Source organism: Oncorhynchus keta, unplaced genomic scaffold, assembly GCF_023373465.1.
Source record: "Oncorhynchus keta strain PuntledgeMale-10-30-2019 unplaced genomic scaffold, Oket_V2 Un_contig_5556_pilon_pilon, whole genome shotgun sequence".
NCBI classification, from domain to species: Eukaryota; Metazoa; Chordata; class Actinopteri; order Salmoniformes; family Salmonidae; genus Oncorhynchus; species Oncorhynchus keta.
Window position 1 is genome coordinate 1 of NW_026288366.1, and position 20,270 is coordinate 20,270.

Below are 20,270 nucleotides of genomic sequence, written 5' to 3' on the forward strand. Positions count from 1 at the left end.
AGGCCCTGAAGGTTCCACTCCCCCCACAGTGGCATTGTCCACCAGCATACTGATCACATTCAGCTCTATAGCAGTTATGGTCAATTCAAGGTCAATTCCAGTATGGTCTCAAACAGCACAACTAATAAGTTCAATGTGATCATTTTGTCCAATGATAATATCAAATGTAGTGACTATGTACTAACATCATTGTTACAAAGTTAAGACCTTGTATCTATATGGACAAATGGGACAAGAACAGTGAAGAGTGTAGCTGAGTCTTACATCACTGTAGGGGATGTGGTGGCTGCTCATCTCCTTTCTCCAGAGCTGTAGCAGTAGGTTGCGATATTCCTGGTTAAAGGGACCAGCGTAGGACAGAAAGCCAGTAGCCAGCAACACGTCCCCAACCAGGTGTCTGATCTGAGTCTGGAACAGGGCGCTGCTCTCGGTCCAGCGGATCTGACAGACAAACACAACAAGATAGACGCATGGAGATGTCAACAACAATATGGCATGACAGTTTGAGGAGTTGGCTAAAGCTCCTCACCTTCTCACCACCAAGCCCGTCGATTAGTGCGGTGGCGTTGGCCATCTTGCGTCGGCAGACCGTGGCGTCGTCCATTAGGGTCTGCTTCTCCCTCATGGCGGCGTCATAGAGCGCCTGCACCTCATCCAGCTCCCGCTGCTTAGCGTCTAGCTGCTCCTGGGCCAGGACAACTCCCCTGGGCCACACCAAGTCGGGCCTCCTGCAGGGTCAGGTTGGCCTGGGGACATATTTAAAATAATTGGTTTGGTGAGTAACCTTGTTTGAGAACTGAGAACTTGCGTTAGCTCCCTGAGCTAATGACTAGGCTGTATGTAACTCAAGTGGGCTAACACAGACTTGCACAGTAGTGTGCAGAAGACCTGGGTTTTTACCCAGCCAGTCAAGGGGGTGAAGTGTAATGTGAGGTCACTTAGAATTTTTTCCCCATACAAATAACATCAAATTGATCAGAAATACAGTAAATAAATCATTGTTAATGTCGTAAATGACTATTGTTGCTGGAAACAGCTGATTTTTAATGGAATATCTAGATAGGCGTACAGAGGCCCATTATCAGCAACCATCACTCCTGTGTTTCAATGTCACGTTGTGTTAGCTAATCCAAGTTTATCATTTTAAAAGGCTAATTGATCATTGGAAAAACATTTTCAAAATGTTAGCACAGATCAAAACTGTTGTTCTGATTAAAGAAGCAGTAAAACTGCTTTAGACTAATTGAGTATATGGAGCATCAGCATTTGTGGGTTCGATAACAGACTCAAACGGCCAGAAACAAAGAACTTTCTTCTGAAACTCGTCGGTCTATTCTTGTTCTGAGAAATGAAGGCTATTTCTTGCGAGAAATTGCCAAGAAACGGAAGATCTCGTTCAATGCTGTGTACTACTCCCTTCACAGAACAGCGCAAACTGGCTCTACCCAGAATATAAAGAGGAGTGGGAGGCCCCGGTGCACAACTGTACGCCTATGTAGATATTCCATTTTTTTAAATCTGGCATTTACGGCTACAATAGTCATTTACAATATTAACATTTCTACACTGTATTTCTGATCAATTTGATGTTATTTAATGGGGTGGCAGGGTAGCCTAGTGGTTAAAGCGTTGGACTAGTAACCAGAAGGTTGCAAGTTCAAATCCAAGAGCTGACAAGGTCATCTGTCGTCCTGCCCCTGAACAGGCAGTTAACCCACTGTTCCTAGGCTGTCATTGAAAATAAGAATTTGTTCTTAACTGACTTGCCTAGTTAAATAATGGTAAAATAAAAATGGACACATTTTTTTGCTTTTCTTTCAAAAAACAAGGACATTTGTAGTTGACCCCAAACTTCTGAACGGTAGTGTACATAATTGTGTTAACTCCTGAACTAATGCCTAGGCTTTGGGTCAGTGGGCCAACACAATGTTAAAGACCAGGGTCAAAGCTTTTCTCAACCTACTTTGGTACCTAAGTATACAGTATATTCCCTTCAAAGAAGGGTCCATAGTTGTTGGGTAGTGTACCTTCAAAGGGAGGACCTCTTTGTTAATGGAAAAGAAGTCCTTCATAGCCCAGTCCAGGAGCAGAGGCCAGCCACGTTACCACAGATCCTCTTGGCTGCCTCCAGGTTGTAGTCCTCCATGTCCATGGTGCCAACAGCTCCACTACCTCCTCAGTGATAGAATCCTGGTGACGTGAGAGTGCAAGAGGAAACAAATTCATTGGAAGTGATGTGGGGGCATAAGTCGTAATGAAAGTACAGAAAACTGGAATCTGACATTCGTTATGTTGTAATTACATGTAATTACATGTTCTATTACAGGGATATTCAACTTCAGGAAGGAAGAATGGAAACTGTAATTCTGATGTTCAGTCTCTCTTTTAAATCAGGGGCACCAGGTAAGTGGGCTATCTGGCCAATTAGTTCATTTGATGAACATCTATTAAAAGGCTCATGACAGATTGGACAGAAGAAGGTCAGTCAGTCATTTCAGATGGCATTCTGTTTCACAACTCCAAAACACCATGTTTCTCTCAGTGTTTATGGGACAAAGGGCTGTGATATCAGGTTCCTTGACTTCACTGGCACCTCTGTTTCTATTTCACACTGCCACACAGTCACTATGCGGGGGCTATCCCTGCCCCCAGCGTCCATATTTCACTGCCTGGACAGCTTTCCTAATCCTCTAAGTAAGCGTGTGTGTGTGTGTGTGTGTGTGTGTGTGTGTGTGTGTGTGTGTGTGTGTGTGTGTGTGTGTGTGTGTGTGTGTGTGTGTGTGTGTGTGTGTGTGTGTGTGTGTGTGTGTGTGTCAGTCAGATGAGTGCAGACAGTTGGGGGAAAAAAACATCTAGAGCTGCTATAGACAGTGAATGAAAGTGCTGTATTGAAGCCACAAATACTGATAGACGGTGAATGACAGAGTTGTATTTATAACCTAGGCTAGTAATGATCTGAGAAGGGCTTTACTTTGAAACCTGTTAGCTATACTGTAGGTGAGACATTTTAGACAGAGTCCCCATAGGGTTAACACGTCTCAGACGGACAGCTTTAATCAAGCTGCCCACTCAAGAAAAAGTTTCAAACTGTAACCAGTGCCTGCAACCTGGTTCAGGTTGTCAACCAACCTACTAGGGTAGCTACAAACAGCCCAGGAATGAAATCATCAACATGTATTGATCATATATTTTCTAATGCTGCAGAAATTTGCTTGAAAGCAGTATCCAGATCCATCGGATGTAGTGATCACAATATAGTAGCCATATCTAGGAAACCAAAGTTACAAAGGCTGGGCCCTATTATAGTGTATAAGAGGTCATGCAAGAAGTTTTGTAGTGATTCCTATGTTGTTGATGTAAGAATATCTATTGGTCCGTGGTGTGCAATGACGAGCAAACAGAGACTGCACTTGACACATTTATGAAACTGCTTATTCCAGTTTCTAATAGCATGCACCCATTAAGAAAATGACTGTAAAAACAGTTAAATCCCCATGTGTAGATGAGGAATTGAAAAATTCAAATGCCTGAAGATTGGTTGAGAGAAATTGATAATAAAAGATTGTGGGGGATGTTTTGTTAGACTTCAGTCTGGCCTTTGACATTATCAATCATAGTCTGCTGCTGGCAAAACTTGAATTTGTGCATGAAGCAGATGCGGTGCGACTCAAGTTTGGCCATCAGGTGGAAGACGGTGTCCCTATCTCAGGTCAGTCTCACCGGAGGAAAGGAAGGAGAGAGCAGGGACCGTGAGAGATGGTTGGGAAAAATCGTTTTGAACAGTCATCCAACTGAATTCAAGTCGGAAACTCTGGAATCTTTCTAGAGCTCCGACTTTTCGACCTGAAGATAATTGATGTTTTGATTTGACCTTGTTGACCATCAGATGTAGTTACCATCAGTCAGTAAAAAAAAAGCTAATGATTTCAATTCATTCTCCACATTGCCTCAACAGTGCTAAACCAACTGATCTATTTTGTTATCAAACCTCGAGTTTTGAAATATAATATGGTCCGATTAACAATATTGGCAGGACAATCATATAGCCAATATGCTGTGATAATGTATTAGGCCTACTGTCCAAACCTCATTCCTACAAAACTGTTTGTGAGGCTAACGTTAAAAAAACATATGAGCTGCCTCCCGGGTGGCGCAGTACTGCAGCGCCAGCTGTGCCATCAAGTCCCTAGGTTGCGCCCAGGCTCTGCCGTAACCGGGCGACCAGGAGGTCCGTGGGGGCGACGCACAATTGTGTGCGCTAGCCAAGCGGCCAGGTGCACAGTGTTTCCTCCGGTGCGGCTGGCTTCGGGTTGGATGCGCACTGTGTTAAAGCAGTGCGGCTTGGTTGAGTTGTGTATCGGAAGGCGCATGACTTTCAACCTTCGTCTCTCCGAGCCCGTACGGGAGTTGTAGCGATGAGACAAGATAGTAGCTACTAAACAATTGGATAACACGAAATTGGGGAGAAAAAGGGGGTAAAATAAAAATAAAACAACATATGAGCTGTAGATCTCAGCTGCTTTTGACTGCGAAAGTGATCTTGAGGTTGGTGACCACTGGTGTAAGCCTATGTGTCTTAAGACTAACCACTCGAGAATGCACTTGGACAAGGTGAATTTGATCATTTAAGACTGATTAAATATGCCCATACATCTTGGAACCTCTTCACCCATTAATATGGCTTACCTTACTAAAGTTGACCAGCATGCTGGCCAAGCCAGACTGCTGCATTAGTTTGAGGGCCTCGCTCCACGGGCCGGGGGCAGGAGTCTCTCTGGGTCCTGGGTGACAGGGTCCACCCTGCGCTGGAACAGCAGCAGCACGGCGTCCATGATGCGCATGATCAGGTGTGGGGGCTTGCCCAGTTTCCTCACTGTGGCGATGTCCGCGGGCTTGATGGTCTGGGGAAAACAGGACACTGAAAAAATAATTCTGATTTCCCTTTTCAAATGGTTTTCATTTTTCGTCACTTTCTGAAACACTCAATTAGCTTGGGGTTGGTGGCCACATAATGATGCGGGTTTATACTGTACAAATGAGGGATCACTACTGTACTAATGGTGCAGGATCATTACTGTACTGATGGTGCGGGATCACTACTGTACTAATGGTGCGGGATCATTACTGTACTAATGGTGTGGGATCACTACTGTACTAATGGTGCGGGATCATTACTGTACTAATGGTGCAGAATCACTACTATACTAATGGTGCAAGATCATTACTGCAATAATGGTGTGGGATCATTACTGTACTAATAGTGCGGGATAATTACTGCACTAATGGTGCGGGATCATTACTGTACTTAGACTGATACGATGGACAGAAAAGCAAACTCAACAATGTAGCAAATCCTATTCTCACCTGCAATGCGGTCTCCGCGGCTGCTAATGCAGGCTTGGCTGCCTCTAGCTTCCTCTCGGCCACTTTCTTATCGGCTTCAATCTCGTCCACGATGGCCTGAGCCTTGTCCTTCACTTTCTGAACCTGCATCTTGACCTTCTCGGCCGCCTGGGCCTTGGCTGTTACCTCCTGCAAGACGCCATCAGCCTTCTTGGAGGCCACCTCCAACTCCTGTTCCTTAACAGCCAGCTCCTTGGACAGCTGGCTCACAGATTGCTCTGCCTCCATCAGCTTGGCCAGGCCTGGGGAGAGTGAGATTGTGTCAGGTGGTGAAAAAGAGCTTTAATCGGTGTTCCTCAAGTTTCTGTTTAGGACCACAATTGTTTTCACTACATTTACCTCTTGGGGATGTCATTAGAAAACATAATGTTAATTTTCATTGCTATGCAGATGACACACATCTGTACATTTCAATGAAACATGGTGAAACCCCAAAATTGCCCTCGCTGAAGCCTGTGTTTCAGACATAAGGAGGTGGATGGCTGCAAACTTTCTACTTTTAAACTCAGACAAAACAGAGATGCTTGCTCTAGGTACCAAGAAACAAGAGATCTTCTGTTGAATCTGACAATTAATGTTGATGGTTGTACAGTCGTCTCAAATATAACTGTGAAGGACCTCAGTATTTACGTAACATTGCAAAAATCTGATATTTTCTGCCCAAAAATGATGCAGAAAAATTAATCCATGCTTTTGTTACTTCTAGGTTAGACTACTGCAATGCTCTCCTTTCCGGCTACTCGGATAAAGCACAAAATAAACTTCAGTTAGTGTTAAATACGGCTGCTAGAATCCTAGTCAGAACCAACATTTTTATCATATTACTCTGGTGCTAGCCTCCCTACACTGGCTTCATGTTAAGGCAAGGGCTGATTTCAAGGTTTTACTGCTAACCTACAAAGCATTACAATGGCTTGCTCCTACCTATCTTTCTGATTTGGTCCTGCCGTACATACCTACACGTACGCTACGGTCACAGACGCAGGCCTCTAATTGTCCCTAGAATTTCTAAGCAAACAGCTGGAGGCAGGGCTTTCTCCTATAGAGATCCATTTTTATAGAATGGTCTGTCTACCCATGTGAGAGATGCAGACTCGGTCTCAACCTTTAAGTCTTCATTGAAGACTCATCTCTTCAGTAGGTCCTATGATTGAGTGTAGTCTGGCCCAGGAGTGTGAAGGTGAACGGAAAGGCCTCTAACCCGATTACAGGGGCTGAGTCACTGCTTACTGATGCTCTTCCATGCCGTCCCTAGGAGGGTGCGTCACATGAGTGGGTTGAGTCACTGACGTGGTCTTCCTGTCTGGGTTGGTGCCCCCCCTTAGGTTGTGCCGTGGCAGTGATCTTTGTGGGCTATACTCTGCCTTGTCTCAGGATGGTAAGTTGGTGGTTGAAGATATCCCTCTAGTGTTTTGGGGGCTGTGCTTTGGCAAAGTGGGTGGGGTTATATCCTGCCTGTTTGGCCCTGTCCGGGGGTATCATCGGATGGGGCCACAGTGTCTCCTGACCCCTCCTGTCTCAGCCTCTAGTATTTATGCTGCAGTAGTTTATGTGTCAGGGGGCTAGGGTCAGTCTGTTATATCTGGAGTATTTCTCCTGTCTTATCCGGTGTCCTGTGTGAATTTAAGTATGCTCTCATTAATTCTCTGTCTCTCTCTCTTTTTCTTTCTTTCTTTCTTTCTTTCTTTCTTTCTTTCTTTCTTTCTTTCTTTCTTTCTTTCTTTCTTTCTTTCTTTCTTTCTTTCTTTCTTTCTTTCTTTCTTTCTTTCTGTCTCTCAGAGGACCGGAACCCTAAGACCATGCCTCAGGACTACCTTGTATGATGACTCCTTGTTGTCCCCAGTCAACCTGGTCATGCTGCTGCTCAGTTTCAACTGTTCTGCCTGCGGCTATGGAACCCTGACCTGTTCACTGCGATTACTATTATTTGACCATGCTGGTCATTTATGAACATTTGAACATCTTGGCCATGTTCTGTTATAATCTCCACCCGGCACAGCCAGAAGAGGACTGGCCACCCCTCATAGCCTGGTTCCTCTGTAGGTTTCTTCCTAGGTTATGGCCTTTCTAGGGAGTTTTTCCTAGCCACCGTGCCTCTACACCTGCATTGCTTGCTGTTTGGGGTTTTAGGCTGGGTTTCTGTACAGCACTTTGATATATCAGCTGATGTAATAAGGGCTATATAAATACATTTGATTTGAAATTTGATTTGATTAATGGCGATAAACAAGACATTATAGCCAGTCACTTATAATAAATGAATACTGTCTGTCAGTGCAACAATGCACTTGTTACAATGTCTCCAGCTTTGCTCAGTGGTGCCGTAGTACTATGGATGACCCTGTAAAGCAACACATTTCCCTGCACCTATCCGGTGTGTGAGACAATAAAACATAACACATATATTTGTTTTTGAATAGTTTTACCTTACCTGTTTTCATGCGCTCAGCAAGCATGCCCACTTGAGCGATCTTCTCTGAGTAGATGATCTTATAGCCGTCGATGAAGGACAGGTAGGACCTGGGAGTGACGTAGGTCTGACGGCGGAACCGTTCAAAGTACTCTGTGCACTTCTCAGCCACCAGGTCCTGAAAGGTCCCCATGGTGTGGACTACACTCTGCTTAACTTCCTCAGAGCATTGGAACGTATACTGGGACAGAAAGTGATGTGCGACTGCCACTAGTGCGTCCCGTGGCCAACGCTGGAACCAGTCAATAGTACAGCCCGATATCAGACCTGGGAACTTGAGGGCTCTTGTTCGAACTTCTCCCCACCGGCGAAGCACAACACCACGTGCAGGTTGCTCCTCACACGCGACAGGAAGTAGTCGTAGAGGTTTTCGGCGGTAGGTGGGTGGCGAGGGTGCTCGCGTTTCATGGCTGGGATGAGGTCCTGGGTGATTTCATCGACTTCGTCACGGGCGAACAGGTTGGAGACTTCGCCCGAGGCCAGCACATTGTTCATGTACTCCAGGAAGGACTCCTCCTTGATGTCGTTGTCGGTGAAGATGAAGGTGACCCCTTTGCCCTTTTGTCCGGCGATGCGGTACAACGACTTCAGGTCCTCCATGAGGTTGTTGGTGTTGTACGTCCTGTCGAATGAATGAGATAAACAGAATTTTCTTCACAGCAACTCCAGTTAACAAGATTCAATCAAACGATAATCCACTATTTCATCTTCTAAAATCTACTATGCTACTGTCATTAGCCTATCGAAAAGGTATATGGTTTACCGCATGCTCCACTGATCTATTTAGATCTGTGATTATCAATTAATTTACCTGTGATTATCCATGAATTAGATCTGTGATGATCAATTATGTGATTATTAACCCAATCTCTCTGTAACTGAATACAGAGTACAGACCACAGGATCCAGGCCAGGGTTGGGAACCACTGGTTAGGATGTCTTTATGATGATGATTAGGTTTGGGTGTCTTTATGATGATGATTAGGCTAGTATCTAGAAGGCCGACCTGGTCAGGATGATTTGAAAGCTCTGGTATCCAGCGATGAAAGAGGCCAGGCGGGTGAGGCTCTGCTTCCTGAGCCACCCACCCCCACCAAGAGGGCGTTCCCTTGAGGGTGCGGACGCCACGACTGATCTTCATCAGGTGGATCATGGCATCCTGCACCGGCGATAAAGAGAAGGAGCATCAGCCAATAGGAATACAGAGCTACAGCAGGATACTACTACATGTTGTTGAGTGAAAACATAGTAGTGTATTTGTGTGTACTAACGTGTCAGTCAATAATGACAATGGCTACCAGAAGCTGCCAGAAGATAGGGAGTATGCCAACTGGTAAATCCCACGATATGGAATACTTAAGCAATAAGGCACCTCGGGGGTTTGTGGTAGATGGCCAATATACCACGGCAAAGGGCTTGTTTTATGTACAACTCAAAGCGGAGTGCCTGGATACAGCCCTTAGCTGTGATATATTGGCCATATACCACAAACCCCAGGGGTGCCTTATTGCTGTTATAAACTGGTTACCAATGCAATTATAGCAGTAAAATACATATTTTGTCATACCCGTGGTATACAGTCTGATACACCACAGCTGTCAGCCAATCAGCATTCAGTGCTCGAACCACCCAGTTTATAATTTAGAATAGAACGCTCAATTCACTGTTATCCTTTTCACACTGTCAAGCCAACCAGAACCGTGCTGTACAGTGTAACCAGGTCACTGATGTATTGCTTGGCTGTTTCGGTAGTGTGAAAGGGCTAATACTGTAGTTTGCTTTTACCTCGAAGAAGACCAGGTCCATGGCACTGCCTCTGACTGCCTCGTTGTACTGCAGTTGGAATGTGGCGAGGCGCTCCGACAGGGCCTGGAAGGACGGGATGGGTTCATAGACCTTGGGGGCCTCCAGCTCCATGTCCTCCGGCTCCTCCCCTGTGGTCTCGGGGCATCCTTCAGGAAGTCCACAAAGTAGGCCTCCCATTGGGGGTGCTCTATCATGGCTGTTCCATGCTCCTCCACTGTAACCTAAGGGAGACAGCTCTCTGTGGTTGGTAACCAGTTTGATAATGTGTTTAACTATGCTTTCTTTATAAATATGCTTTCAGAAATATAATGAGAAAGATGTAGTGTTATTAAAAGTAAAATATGAAATCAAAACACTTGTTATTCTATAACGAAACTAAGCCAATTTTAAAAAATCTCGAATTATAAAATGTGATATTCAAATGCATAGCTATGTGTCCATCTTTTATAAAGTTACACCTGTTGAGAACAGGACACCAATTCAAACCGCATAACAGAGAATATATGACCAGAATCCACACTCCATACCCACCTTCTCCAGCATGCTGTCAAAGCTCTGTCTGTCCTTGTGGTCAACGAAACGGTCAGCAATGACCCGGGTACACTCGTGGTGGAAGAGTGAAGCCAGCACCTCTGGCCCCTGGCACACCTCGGTCCTCACCGTTAGAATACCCTGCCAGATACGACTGAGGTCTCGTAGGTTGAAGATGTAGTGGAACTTGGCTGGGGAGGGCAGCATCTGAGGAGGTCACATAAATGGATGGATTAATTAATCATTCATTTTCTTGCAACACGGCCTACACACCCTGAAGCACAAGCAGCAGCACAGTGGCAAGGAAAAACTCATCTCAAGAAGAACCAGACTCCCTCCATCCTCCTCTGGCTGTGTTAGGTATGTCACAGTACTGTACCTTGGCTTTGACAGCTTGCCACACCCTCCTAGTGGTGGGCACCAGGGCGCTGGCCAGGGTGCACACCTCCTCAGGGAAGCCCCTCTCGGGGCAGAAGTAGCCCTGTGCCACAGTACGAAAGATCTTGTCGATGGAGGAATTGGAGGGCAGAGTGCAGTTGAAGGTGCTGAACTGCCTCTTGAGGCGCTGAGGCACGTCGTTGCGCCCACCCCCGGGGTGGATCATGGCCGCTACTAGCTGGACATCTACCACACTGGTGAACTCCCCTGGTCTCTCCAGGCTGTAGAAACCACCCTGCTCCATCAGCTGACGCACTATCTCATTGGTTATCTGTTGGATGGACACACAATCTCATTGGTTTTCTGTATGCAAGAGACAGGGAGATTACAATTTATTAAGAGAAATAATACAATATTTTGGTAAAGTGTAAATAAAGCCAGGTTCATATTGATAGTTACGATCAAAATTAACAACTGGATTCATGTTACAAAAACGGCACTAACCTGGTCACCCCACTCGTTGATAACGGGCATGTTGATGTCATCCACAAACACAGTCATCTTCTTGCCTGCCCGGCCCGTAGGTGGAGCCCATCCTCTTGTCAATGTAGCTCTCTATGGTCCTCTGGAACATACTGGGCAGGGTGGCCGAGGAGAAGTTTAAGCTCTTGCTCAGCTGAGTTTCAGGATCAAACTTACTAGTATAGCCCTGCAATGGAATGACTAGGATTGAGATCCTATAAAGAGGTATTATGGTCATAGATAGTCATAAAACTCACATCTACATTCACAAATCTCAGACCTTGATCATGACAGTCTTAGCAGTCCCCTGTTCCCCGATGAGCAACACGGCTTTGCCTTGTTTCATGATGGTCTGCATCAGGAAGTCTGTCCTCACGTTGTCCACGTTGGGCACCAGGATAGATGAGTAGTCCGGGACAGAGTCTGTGGGATACTTGTACTCTGGCACCTGGGGTGACATCATCATGCAGAGAGAAAGTAAGGATTAGTGGAGTGATTGATTGATCAATTAACAGCAACAGCACAAGCCATACCTTCTTGGACCAGTGCTCCCACTGGCCACGTTCATTGACCATGAACTCAAAGATGGTCTGGTCTCCTTGGGTCTGGGGCAGGTCCAGAGTGGCAGGGTGTGCCTCTAAGAAGGCCTCCATCTTGGATCTGTCCTCCAGCTCCAGCAGAGCCCCCACTGACCACATGACAGCAAACACAAAGAGCCTTGATACATCCCCCTGAGACTGCTTTTCCTCCACTGCAGGAAGTAGACCCTGGAAAAAGGTTCCACATTGAGCTTTGCCTTTTAAATAAGTGTATGTTCAACACTTCAGCCATTGGGTTGGACATGTCCATTGAATTCAATGTTATTGTCATAATAGAATGTGGGAGGTATTATGACTAGTTCAGTTTGATTCAAATTACATATATTTCTAAGAATAAATAGGTAAAATATTTGAATTTCAAGTGTGTCTTTTACAGGATTTTAGTGTTGCTATTCTGCTTACCTGCAGAAGGTCAATGGTCTGCTTGATGTACATACACTCCAGGATGGGCATTTTGGGAGACACAGCAGTGAAGACAAAGTTGATCAGATCCTGCACAGGGAATAAGGTAGAGACTCAGCAGATTCAGGAAGACCACAGAGGATTATTCTCGTGGGAACACATGTCAGCAAAGTGTGTGTATGCCTCCATACTGCATGTGTTTGTGTCTCTTTCTGGGTTTGACCCTACATTAGGGAAAGAGAATGGAAGTACAGTATGATATTCAGACAGACCTGGAAAACACTATGGAAGCAGCCCAGGAGAACCTCTGCCTGCTGTGGTGGCACCCTCTGGAGCCAGGCCTGAAGGATAGGCTTCCAGTCCAGCACAGAGGAGCTCATGAACACCATGCCGTTGCGGGACACTGTGGCCGGGGAGGCGTTGTCGATGTTGTGGGGCTCAAACACCACCTTACAGTTAGGCGCCATAGGGATGCGGTCGCCATTAGCCAGGGTCAGGGTCTTGTTGTCGTCCAGGACTGAGTTGAGGTTTTCAATCCAGATGGCGTCCACAGGGCCGTCCAGCACGATCCAGATGTGCTCCCCCTTGGGAAGAGAAACAGTTAAATAGAATAAAAATGAGAACTAGTACGACAACCATCTGGCTTAGATAGTGATAACTCATAAATAATTGTGAGGGGCCTAATTGGAGGAGCCTAATGGGAGGGATATGTAACCTGAATAGCTGTTATTGGCAGAGGAGGGCGATCCAATTTGTTTTTGGACTGCACTGCCCCTTTAACTTCCCAGTACACCTAACTACAGTGAGCGCCAAAGGTTTCTCACTCATCATAATCATGGTTTAGAAACATATTCTTTTTACAATAAAAGTGCCTCCTAAATGAGACAACACATTATGTCCCATCCATTTCTATTGGCACAAAATAATCTGAAACACAACCAAAACAAAAAACAGTAAATGCATCCAACAATTTTGTAGAGTCACAAGCTTGATGTAGTCATTGCGTGCTATAAATATGGGATCAAATACTTCATTTTTGACTACTTTGATACACATAAGTGAATTTGTCCCAATACTATTGGTCCCCTAAAATGGGGGGACTATGTGGGGGGACTAAACGGGGGGACTAAATGTTCTGTAATTTCTAAATGGTTCGTCGGATATGGATGAAAATACCCTCAAATTAAAGCTGACAGTGTGCACTTTAACCTCGTAGTCCTCACTGTATCATTTCAAATCAAAAGTGCTGGAGTACAGAGCCAAAAGGACAAACAATGTGTCACTGTCCCAATACCTTTGGAGCACACTGTAACTAGAACAGCATACTGAATGCACTACCCTTCCATCCCAACTCTATGGACCTTGCTGACCTTCTTGGCTTTAAGCGTTTTCCTCCACAGGGTTGAGAAGACCCCATCAGTCCAGTCGTTGGTGGCTACATCCAGGGTACCAAACATCTGGGAGGCAGTAATGGCCTTGGGGTTCATCCTCATCTCTCGGTGAGGGGTGCCACAATCTAACATGGCCCTCATCAGTGTGTGGATGCAGGTGGTTTTTCCAGCTCCACTGGGGCCTAGTGTCATCATACCTACAGGCAAGAGAATGAGATTAACATAGAATGAGAGGAAGAGAAGGGGCTGTGGTCTGCAGAGGAATATCAGTGTGTAGAGCAAATCTGTTACAACTGCTTATGGCACGTGTTATGACATGCATTAGTCTACTGCATGCTTTACAATATAGGGCTGTGGTAAAGCAGGGATAGCCAGCTCCAAGACCATAAAATGGCAGGTTTTTATTATGTCCTCCTAATCAGAGATGGATTTAGACCTGGGACACCAGGTGAGTGCAATTAACTAACTGGTAGAAGAAAAAAAACAGAATGGTTTCGGCCCTCCAGGACAGGAGTTGCCAAACCCTGTAGTGAAGAATCACTGATCATGGCGAACACCAAACCATCTCCACTACAGCTTTAAAACAGAAGGTTTGAGTGCACGTTGACTGACCGTGGCGAACAGCAAACCATCTCCACTACAGCTTTAAAACAGAAGGTTTGAGTGCACGTTGACTGACCGTGGTGAACACCAAACCATCTCCACTACAGCTTTAAAACAGAAGGTTTGAGTGCACGTTGACTGACCGTGGCGAACACCAAACCATCTCCACTACAGCTTTAAAACAGAAGGTTTGAGTGCACGTTGACTGACCGTGGTGAACACCAAACCATCTCCACTACAGCTTTAAAACAGAAGGTTTGAGTGCACGTTGACCGTGAACACCAAACCATCTCCACTACAGCTTTAAAACAGAAGGTTTGAGTGCACGTTGACTGACCGTGGCGAACCCGCTGGGTCTCGTAGAGCTGAACCAGTTTGAGGACCCAGGGCTGGTGAGGTATGAGGCCAGCCTGCTGGGTCTGGGAGTGGATGGCAGCCTCCAGGTCGGGGTAGCCTGCTTTGTCCAGAATGATCCCAGGGAAGAGGTCGTTGATCAGACTCATGAACAGAGGCTCGTCCTCATCCACCTGGTCAGAGACCCAGGGATTTTGATAATTTTTTTTAACAATAAAAAAATGTAAATCATTCATGTAAATTCATAAAATCATTGAGGATGACACAAATTCAGATACTTCTAGTTTCAGTGTGAAGGATAGAGGTGAAGTACCACTTGGATTGTAGGGTAGAAGAAAACTTGACTGTACCAGTTTGGAGAGGTTCATGTCGCGCAGCACTCGCATCACTACCGTTTTCTCTGGCTCAGTGGGGTTGGACCTCTTCACTGAACCCAGTGTCCTCAACACTGACAAGATGTTCCTTAGCCCAAAGTCATAGTGGACCTTGAAGAGCATGTGAGAGGAGACGATTATAATCAATCTGGCTGGTGACCAAAGTTCTTGATGAGGATGGATTACAAGTGTGTACCGTCTATGGTGCTACTGTGACCTTTTGACCTTAATTTAATTTTTATTTCACCTTTATTTAACCAGGTAGGCTAGTTGAGAACAAGTTCTCATTTACAAATGCGACCTGGCCAAGATAAAGTAAAACAGTGCGACACAAACAACACCATTTTTCACATGGAATAAACAAACATACAGTCAATAATACAATAGAAAAAGTCTATATACAGTGTGTGCAAATGAGGTAGGACTAAGGAGGTAAGGCAATAAATAGGCCATAATAGGCCATAGTGGCAAAATAATTACAATATAGCAATTAAACACTGTAGTAATAGATGTGCAGAAGATGAATGTGCAAGTAGAGATACTGGGGTGCAAAGGACAAAAAATAAATAAATAACAATATGGGGATGAGATAGTTGGATGGGCTATTTTACAGATGGGCTATGTACAGGTGAAGTGATCTGTGAGCTGTTCTGACCGCTAGTGCTTAAAGTTAATGAGGGAGATATGAATCTCCAGCTTCAGTGATTTTTGCAGTTCGTTCCAGTCATTAGCAGCAGAGAACTGTAAGGAAAGGCGGCCAAAGTAGGAATTGGCTTTTGGGGTGACCAGTAAAATATACCTGCTGGAGTGCGCCATACGGGTGGGTGCTGCTATGGTGACCAGGGAGCTGAGATAAGGCGGGGCTTTACCTAGCAAAGACTTATAGATGACCTGGAGCCAGTGGGTTTAGCGACGAATATGAAGGGAGGGCCAGCCAACGAGCGCATACAGGTCACAGTGGTGAGTAGTATATGGGGCTTTGGTGACAAAACGGATGGCACTGTGATAGACTGCATCCAATTTGCTGAGTAGAGTGTTGGAGGCTATTTTGTAAATGACATCGCGGATCGGTAGGATGGTCAGTTTTACAAGGGTATGTTGGCAGCATGAGTGAAGGATGTTTTTGTTGCGAAATAGGAAGCAGATTCTAGATTTCATTTTGGATTGGAGATGCTTAATGTGAGTCTGGAAGGAGAGTTTACAGTCTAACCAGACACCTAGGTATTTGTAGTTGTCCACATATTCTAAGTCAGAACCGTCCAGAGTAGTGATGCTGGACGGGCGGGCAGATGCGGGCAGTGATCGGTTGAAGAACATGCATTTAGTTTTACTAGCATTTAAGAGCAGTTGGAGGCCACGGAAGGAGAGTTGTATGGCTTTGAAGCTCGTCTGGAGGTTAGTTAACACAGTGTCCAAAGAAGGGCCAGAAGTATACAGAATGGTGTCGTCTGCGTAGAGGTGGATCAGAGAATCACCAGCAGCAAGAGCGACATCATTGATGTGTACAGAGAAGAGAGTCGGCTGAGAATTGAACCCTGTGGCACACACATAGAGACTGCCAGAGGTCCAGACAACATGCCCTCCGATTTGACACACTGAACTCTGTCTGAGAAGTAGTTGGTGAACCAGGCGAGGCAGTCATTTGAGAAACCAACCACCTTGATGTTACCTGCTTGGAGAGCTGCTCTTCACACAGCTTGTACAGGGTGTAGAACTTGCGGCTGAGGACTTGGTTGTCACGGAAACCAGCACTGGCTAGCTTCACCCTCATGATGATGGCTCTGTCTGGAACCATCATGGCCACCGTACGGAACTGGATCTTCAGGTTCTCCGGAAGCTCCTGGCGGCCAGCATATCCAGGGTTCTGTCGTTTGAGAAGACCAGTAGAACAGAGTTAATAGGAGACATAACATTGACAATTGACTCAAGAAGGGATTAAGTTAACCAAGGGGCCTCCCGAGTGGTGCAGCAGTCTAAGGCACTGTCTAAGGCAGTGCGAGAGGCATCACTACAAACCCCGGTTCAATCCCTGGCTGTATCACAACTGGTCGTGAACGGAAGTCCCATAAGTCGCCTCACAATTGGCCCAGCGTTGCCCGGGTTAGGGGAGGGTTTGGCAGGGGGGGCCTTTACTTGGCTCATCGCGCTCTAGCAACTCAATGTGGCGGGCCGGGGGCCTGCAGGCTGACCTCGGTCGTCAGGTGAACAGTGTTTTCTCCTACACATTGGTGCGGCTGGCTTCCGGGTTAAGCGGGCAGGTATTAATAAGTGGGGTTTGGCGGGTCATGTTTCGGACGATGCATGACTCGACCTTCACCTCCCGAGCATGTTGGGAAGTTGCAGCGATGAGACAAGATCGAAATTGGGGTGATTTATTTTTTTTTACAAATAAAAGAGTGTGCAAACCACACTAAATAATGTCTAGTAAATCTTCCTTTCACAGTTGGTATTTGAACCTTACATGCAATGTAGCACAATGTTAGTGAAAATGTGAAATGTGATATTCTCTCACCATGGTTAGGAAGATGCCAAACTCTCTGTCCATTTCCACCAAGTCGCCATCCGTGAAGATAAACTGTGTCTTCTTGTTCTTTTTGCACTGCAACACTATATAGATCTGCTGGGCTGCTACTGACAGGACAGGGAGCTCGATGCGGTTGAACTCATCAAAGCAGCCCCATGCACCTGACTGAGCCAAACCTGCAGATAATGTTTGCTCTCCGTTTATACCCTTTATGTACTCTGTATAATTCCATATGCTTGGTGGTTATTTTTTAGGAAATGCTTCATTTAAAGGGGTCGTACTGTACATATGTCTTTGTGACACATTTAGTAAAACCCTCATAACCTCTTTATGTGTGTCAGAGCAACATTCATAGCAATGTTTTATGAGTATTGACAGATCATATTTAGCTTTGATTAATTGTCAAGTCAGAGACCTTTCCATGTTATCTCCCCATGGACAAGCTTTAGTACCTTTATAGATTCGTCCTAGCCCTCTATAGTCCATCTGGTCAGAGCAGTTGAAGACGACAACGTACTTCCCCAGGCAACGGCCCATGTCTTTGGTGGTCTCGGTCTTACCTGTACCAGCCGGCCCTGCCGGGGCTCCGCCCATACTCATACCCAGGGCCTGGGACAGGGTGATGTAACACCTAGTGGAGTCCGAACATGTCAGTCATCATTGTGCTGATGATCAAATCAAATCAAACTTCATTAGTCACATGCGCAGAATACTACAAGTGTAGACTTTACTGTGAAATGCTTACTTATAAGTCCTTAACCCAACAGTGCATTTCAAGAAGAGTTACGAAAATATTTACCAGGTAGACTAAAATAAAAAGTAATAATAAAAAGTAACACAATAAGAATAACGAGGATATATACAGGGGCACCGGTACCGAGTCAGTGTGTGAGGGAACAGGTTAGTTGAGGTAATTTGTACATGTAGGTGGGAGTGAAGTGACTATGCATAGATAATAAACAGCGAGTTTCAGCAATGTACAAAAGGGAGGGAGGGGGTCAATGTAAATTGTCCGGTGGCGATTTTATTAATTGTTCAGCAGTCTAATGGCTTGGGGGTAGAAGCTGTTGAGGAGCCTTTTTGTCTTAGACTTGGTGCTCCGGTACCGCTTGCCGTGTGGTAGCAGAGAAAACAGTCTGTAACTTGGGTGACTGGAGTCTCTGACAATTTTATGGTCTTTCCTCTGACACTGCCTATTGTATAGGTCCTGGATGGCAGGAAGCTTGGCCCCAGTGATGTAGTGGGCCGTACGCACTACCCTCTGTAGCGCCTTACGGTCAGATGCAGAGCAGTTGCCATACCAGGCAGTGATGTAACCGGTCAGGATGCACTCGATGGTGCAGCCGAACTTCTCCCTATAGGGAAAAGGTCAACGAACTGGCAATGTGGTGCCAGGACAACAACCTCTCCCTCAATATGAGCAAGACAAAGGAGCTGATCGTGGACTACAGGAAAAGGCGGGCCGAACTGGCCCCCATTAACATCAACGGGGATGTCGTGAGGATCTGGGGACCCATTCCAAATATTTTCAGTCTCCTGAAGGGGACCATGATTGTTTGGACCATGATTGATTGTTGGTGATGTGGACACCAAGGAACTTGAAACTCTCGACCCGCTCCACTACAGCCCAATTGATGTTACTGGGGGCCTGTTCGGCCCGCCTTTTCCTGTAGTCCACGGTCAGCTCCTTTGTCTTGCTCACATTGAGGGAGAGGTTGTTGTCCTGGCACCACACTGCCAGTTCTCTGACCTTCTCCCTATAGGCCATCTCATCATTGTCGGTGATCAGGCCTACCACTGTTGTGTCGTCAGCAAACTTAATGATGGTGTTGGAGTCGTGTCTGGCTACGCAGTCATGGGTGAAGGGGGAATACAGGAGGGGACAAAGTACAGTGTTAAGGATTAACGTGGCAGACGTGTTGTTGCCTACTCTTACCACGTGGGGGCGGCCCGTCAGGAAGTCCAGGATCCAGTTGCAGAGGGAGGTGTTTAGTTCCAGAGTCCTTAGCTTAGTGATGAGCTTCGTAGGCACTATGGTGTTGAACGCTCAGCTGTAGTCAATGAACAGCTTTCTCACATATGTGTTCCTTTTGTCCAGGTGAGAAAAGGCAGTGTGGAGTGCGATTTAGATTGCGTCATCTGTGAATCTGTTGGGGTGGTATGCGAATTGGAGTGGGTCTAGTGTGTCCGGGAGGATGCTGTTGATGTGAGCCATGATCAGCTTTTCAAAGCACTTCATGGCTACCGACTTGAGTGTCACGAGGCGGTAATCATTTAGGCATGTTACCTTCGCTTCCTTGGGCACAGGGACTATGGTGGTCAGCTTGAAACATGTAGGTAGTACAGACTCGGTGAGGAGAGGTTGAAAATGTCAGTGAAGACACTTGACAGTTGGTCTGCGCATGCTTTGAGTACACATCCAGGTTATCTGTCTGGCCCAGCGGCTTTGTGAATGTTGACCAAAGGTTTTGTTCACATCGGCTACCGATAGCATTATCACACAGTCATCCAGAACAGCTGGTGCTCTCATGGATGCTTCAGTGTTGCTTGCCTCGAAGCGAGCATAAAAGGCATTTAGCTAATCTGGTAGGCTTGCGTCACTGGGCAGCTCTGGGTTTTACTTTGTAATCCTCAATAGTTTTCAAGCCCTGCCACATCCGATGAGCATCAGAGCCGGTGTATTAGGATTCAATCTTAATCCCGTATTGACGCTTTGCTTGTTTGATAGTTTGTCTGAGGGCATAGCAGGATGTCTTATAAGCGTCCATATCAGTCTCCCACTCCTTTGAAAGTGGCTGCTCTAGCCTTTAGCTCGATGTGGATGTTGCCTGTAATCCATGGCTTCTGGTTGGGATATGTACGTACAGTCACTGTGGGGACGACGTTGTCGATGCACTTATTGATGAACCTGAA

General features: G+C 45.9%; 1 protein-coding gene across 1 annotated transcript in view; it reads right to left on the reverse strand.

The window, feature by feature from the left end:
• Positions 1 to 264: 264 nt before the first annotated feature.
• LOC127925425 (dynein axonemal heavy chain 5-like) overlaps positions 265 to 20,270 on the reverse strand; it is a gene marked incomplete at its 3' end in the record, with an annotated part of 42,836 nt that continues 22,830 nt past the window's right edge. Inside the window, 30 exon segments of the mRNA XM_052510291.1 lie at positions 265 to 441; positions 530 to 719; positions 721 to 746; positions 2,028 to 2,077; positions 2,080 to 2,151; positions 2,154 to 2,190; positions 4,687 to 4,755; positions 4,758 to 4,901; positions 5,365 to 5,645; positions 7,835 to 8,164; positions 8,167 to 8,495; positions 8,880 to 8,946; positions 8,949 to 8,990; positions 8,993 to 9,032; positions 9,659 to 9,822; positions 9,825 to 9,900; positions 10,211 to 10,417; positions 10,590 to 10,919; positions 11,093 to 11,162; positions 11,164 to 11,297; positions 11,391 to 11,558; positions 11,644 to 11,877; positions 12,112 to 12,201; positions 12,384 to 12,695; positions 13,482 to 13,699; positions 14,443 to 14,632; positions 14,810 to 14,944; positions 16,503 to 16,697; positions 17,346 to 17,533; positions 17,810 to 17,988. Coding sequence (XP_052366251.1) covers positions 265 to 441; positions 530 to 719; positions 721 to 746; positions 2,028 to 2,077; positions 2,080 to 2,151; positions 2,154 to 2,190; positions 4,687 to 4,755; positions 4,758 to 4,901; positions 5,365 to 5,645; positions 7,835 to 8,164; positions 8,167 to 8,495; positions 8,880 to 8,946; positions 8,949 to 8,990; positions 8,993 to 9,032; positions 9,659 to 9,822; positions 9,825 to 9,900; positions 10,211 to 10,417; positions 10,590 to 10,919; positions 11,093 to 11,162; positions 11,164 to 11,297; positions 11,391 to 11,558; positions 11,644 to 11,877; positions 12,112 to 12,201; positions 12,384 to 12,695; positions 13,482 to 13,699; positions 14,443 to 14,632; positions 14,810 to 14,944; positions 16,503 to 16,697; positions 17,346 to 17,533; positions 17,810 to 17,988 — 4,744 coding nt within the window.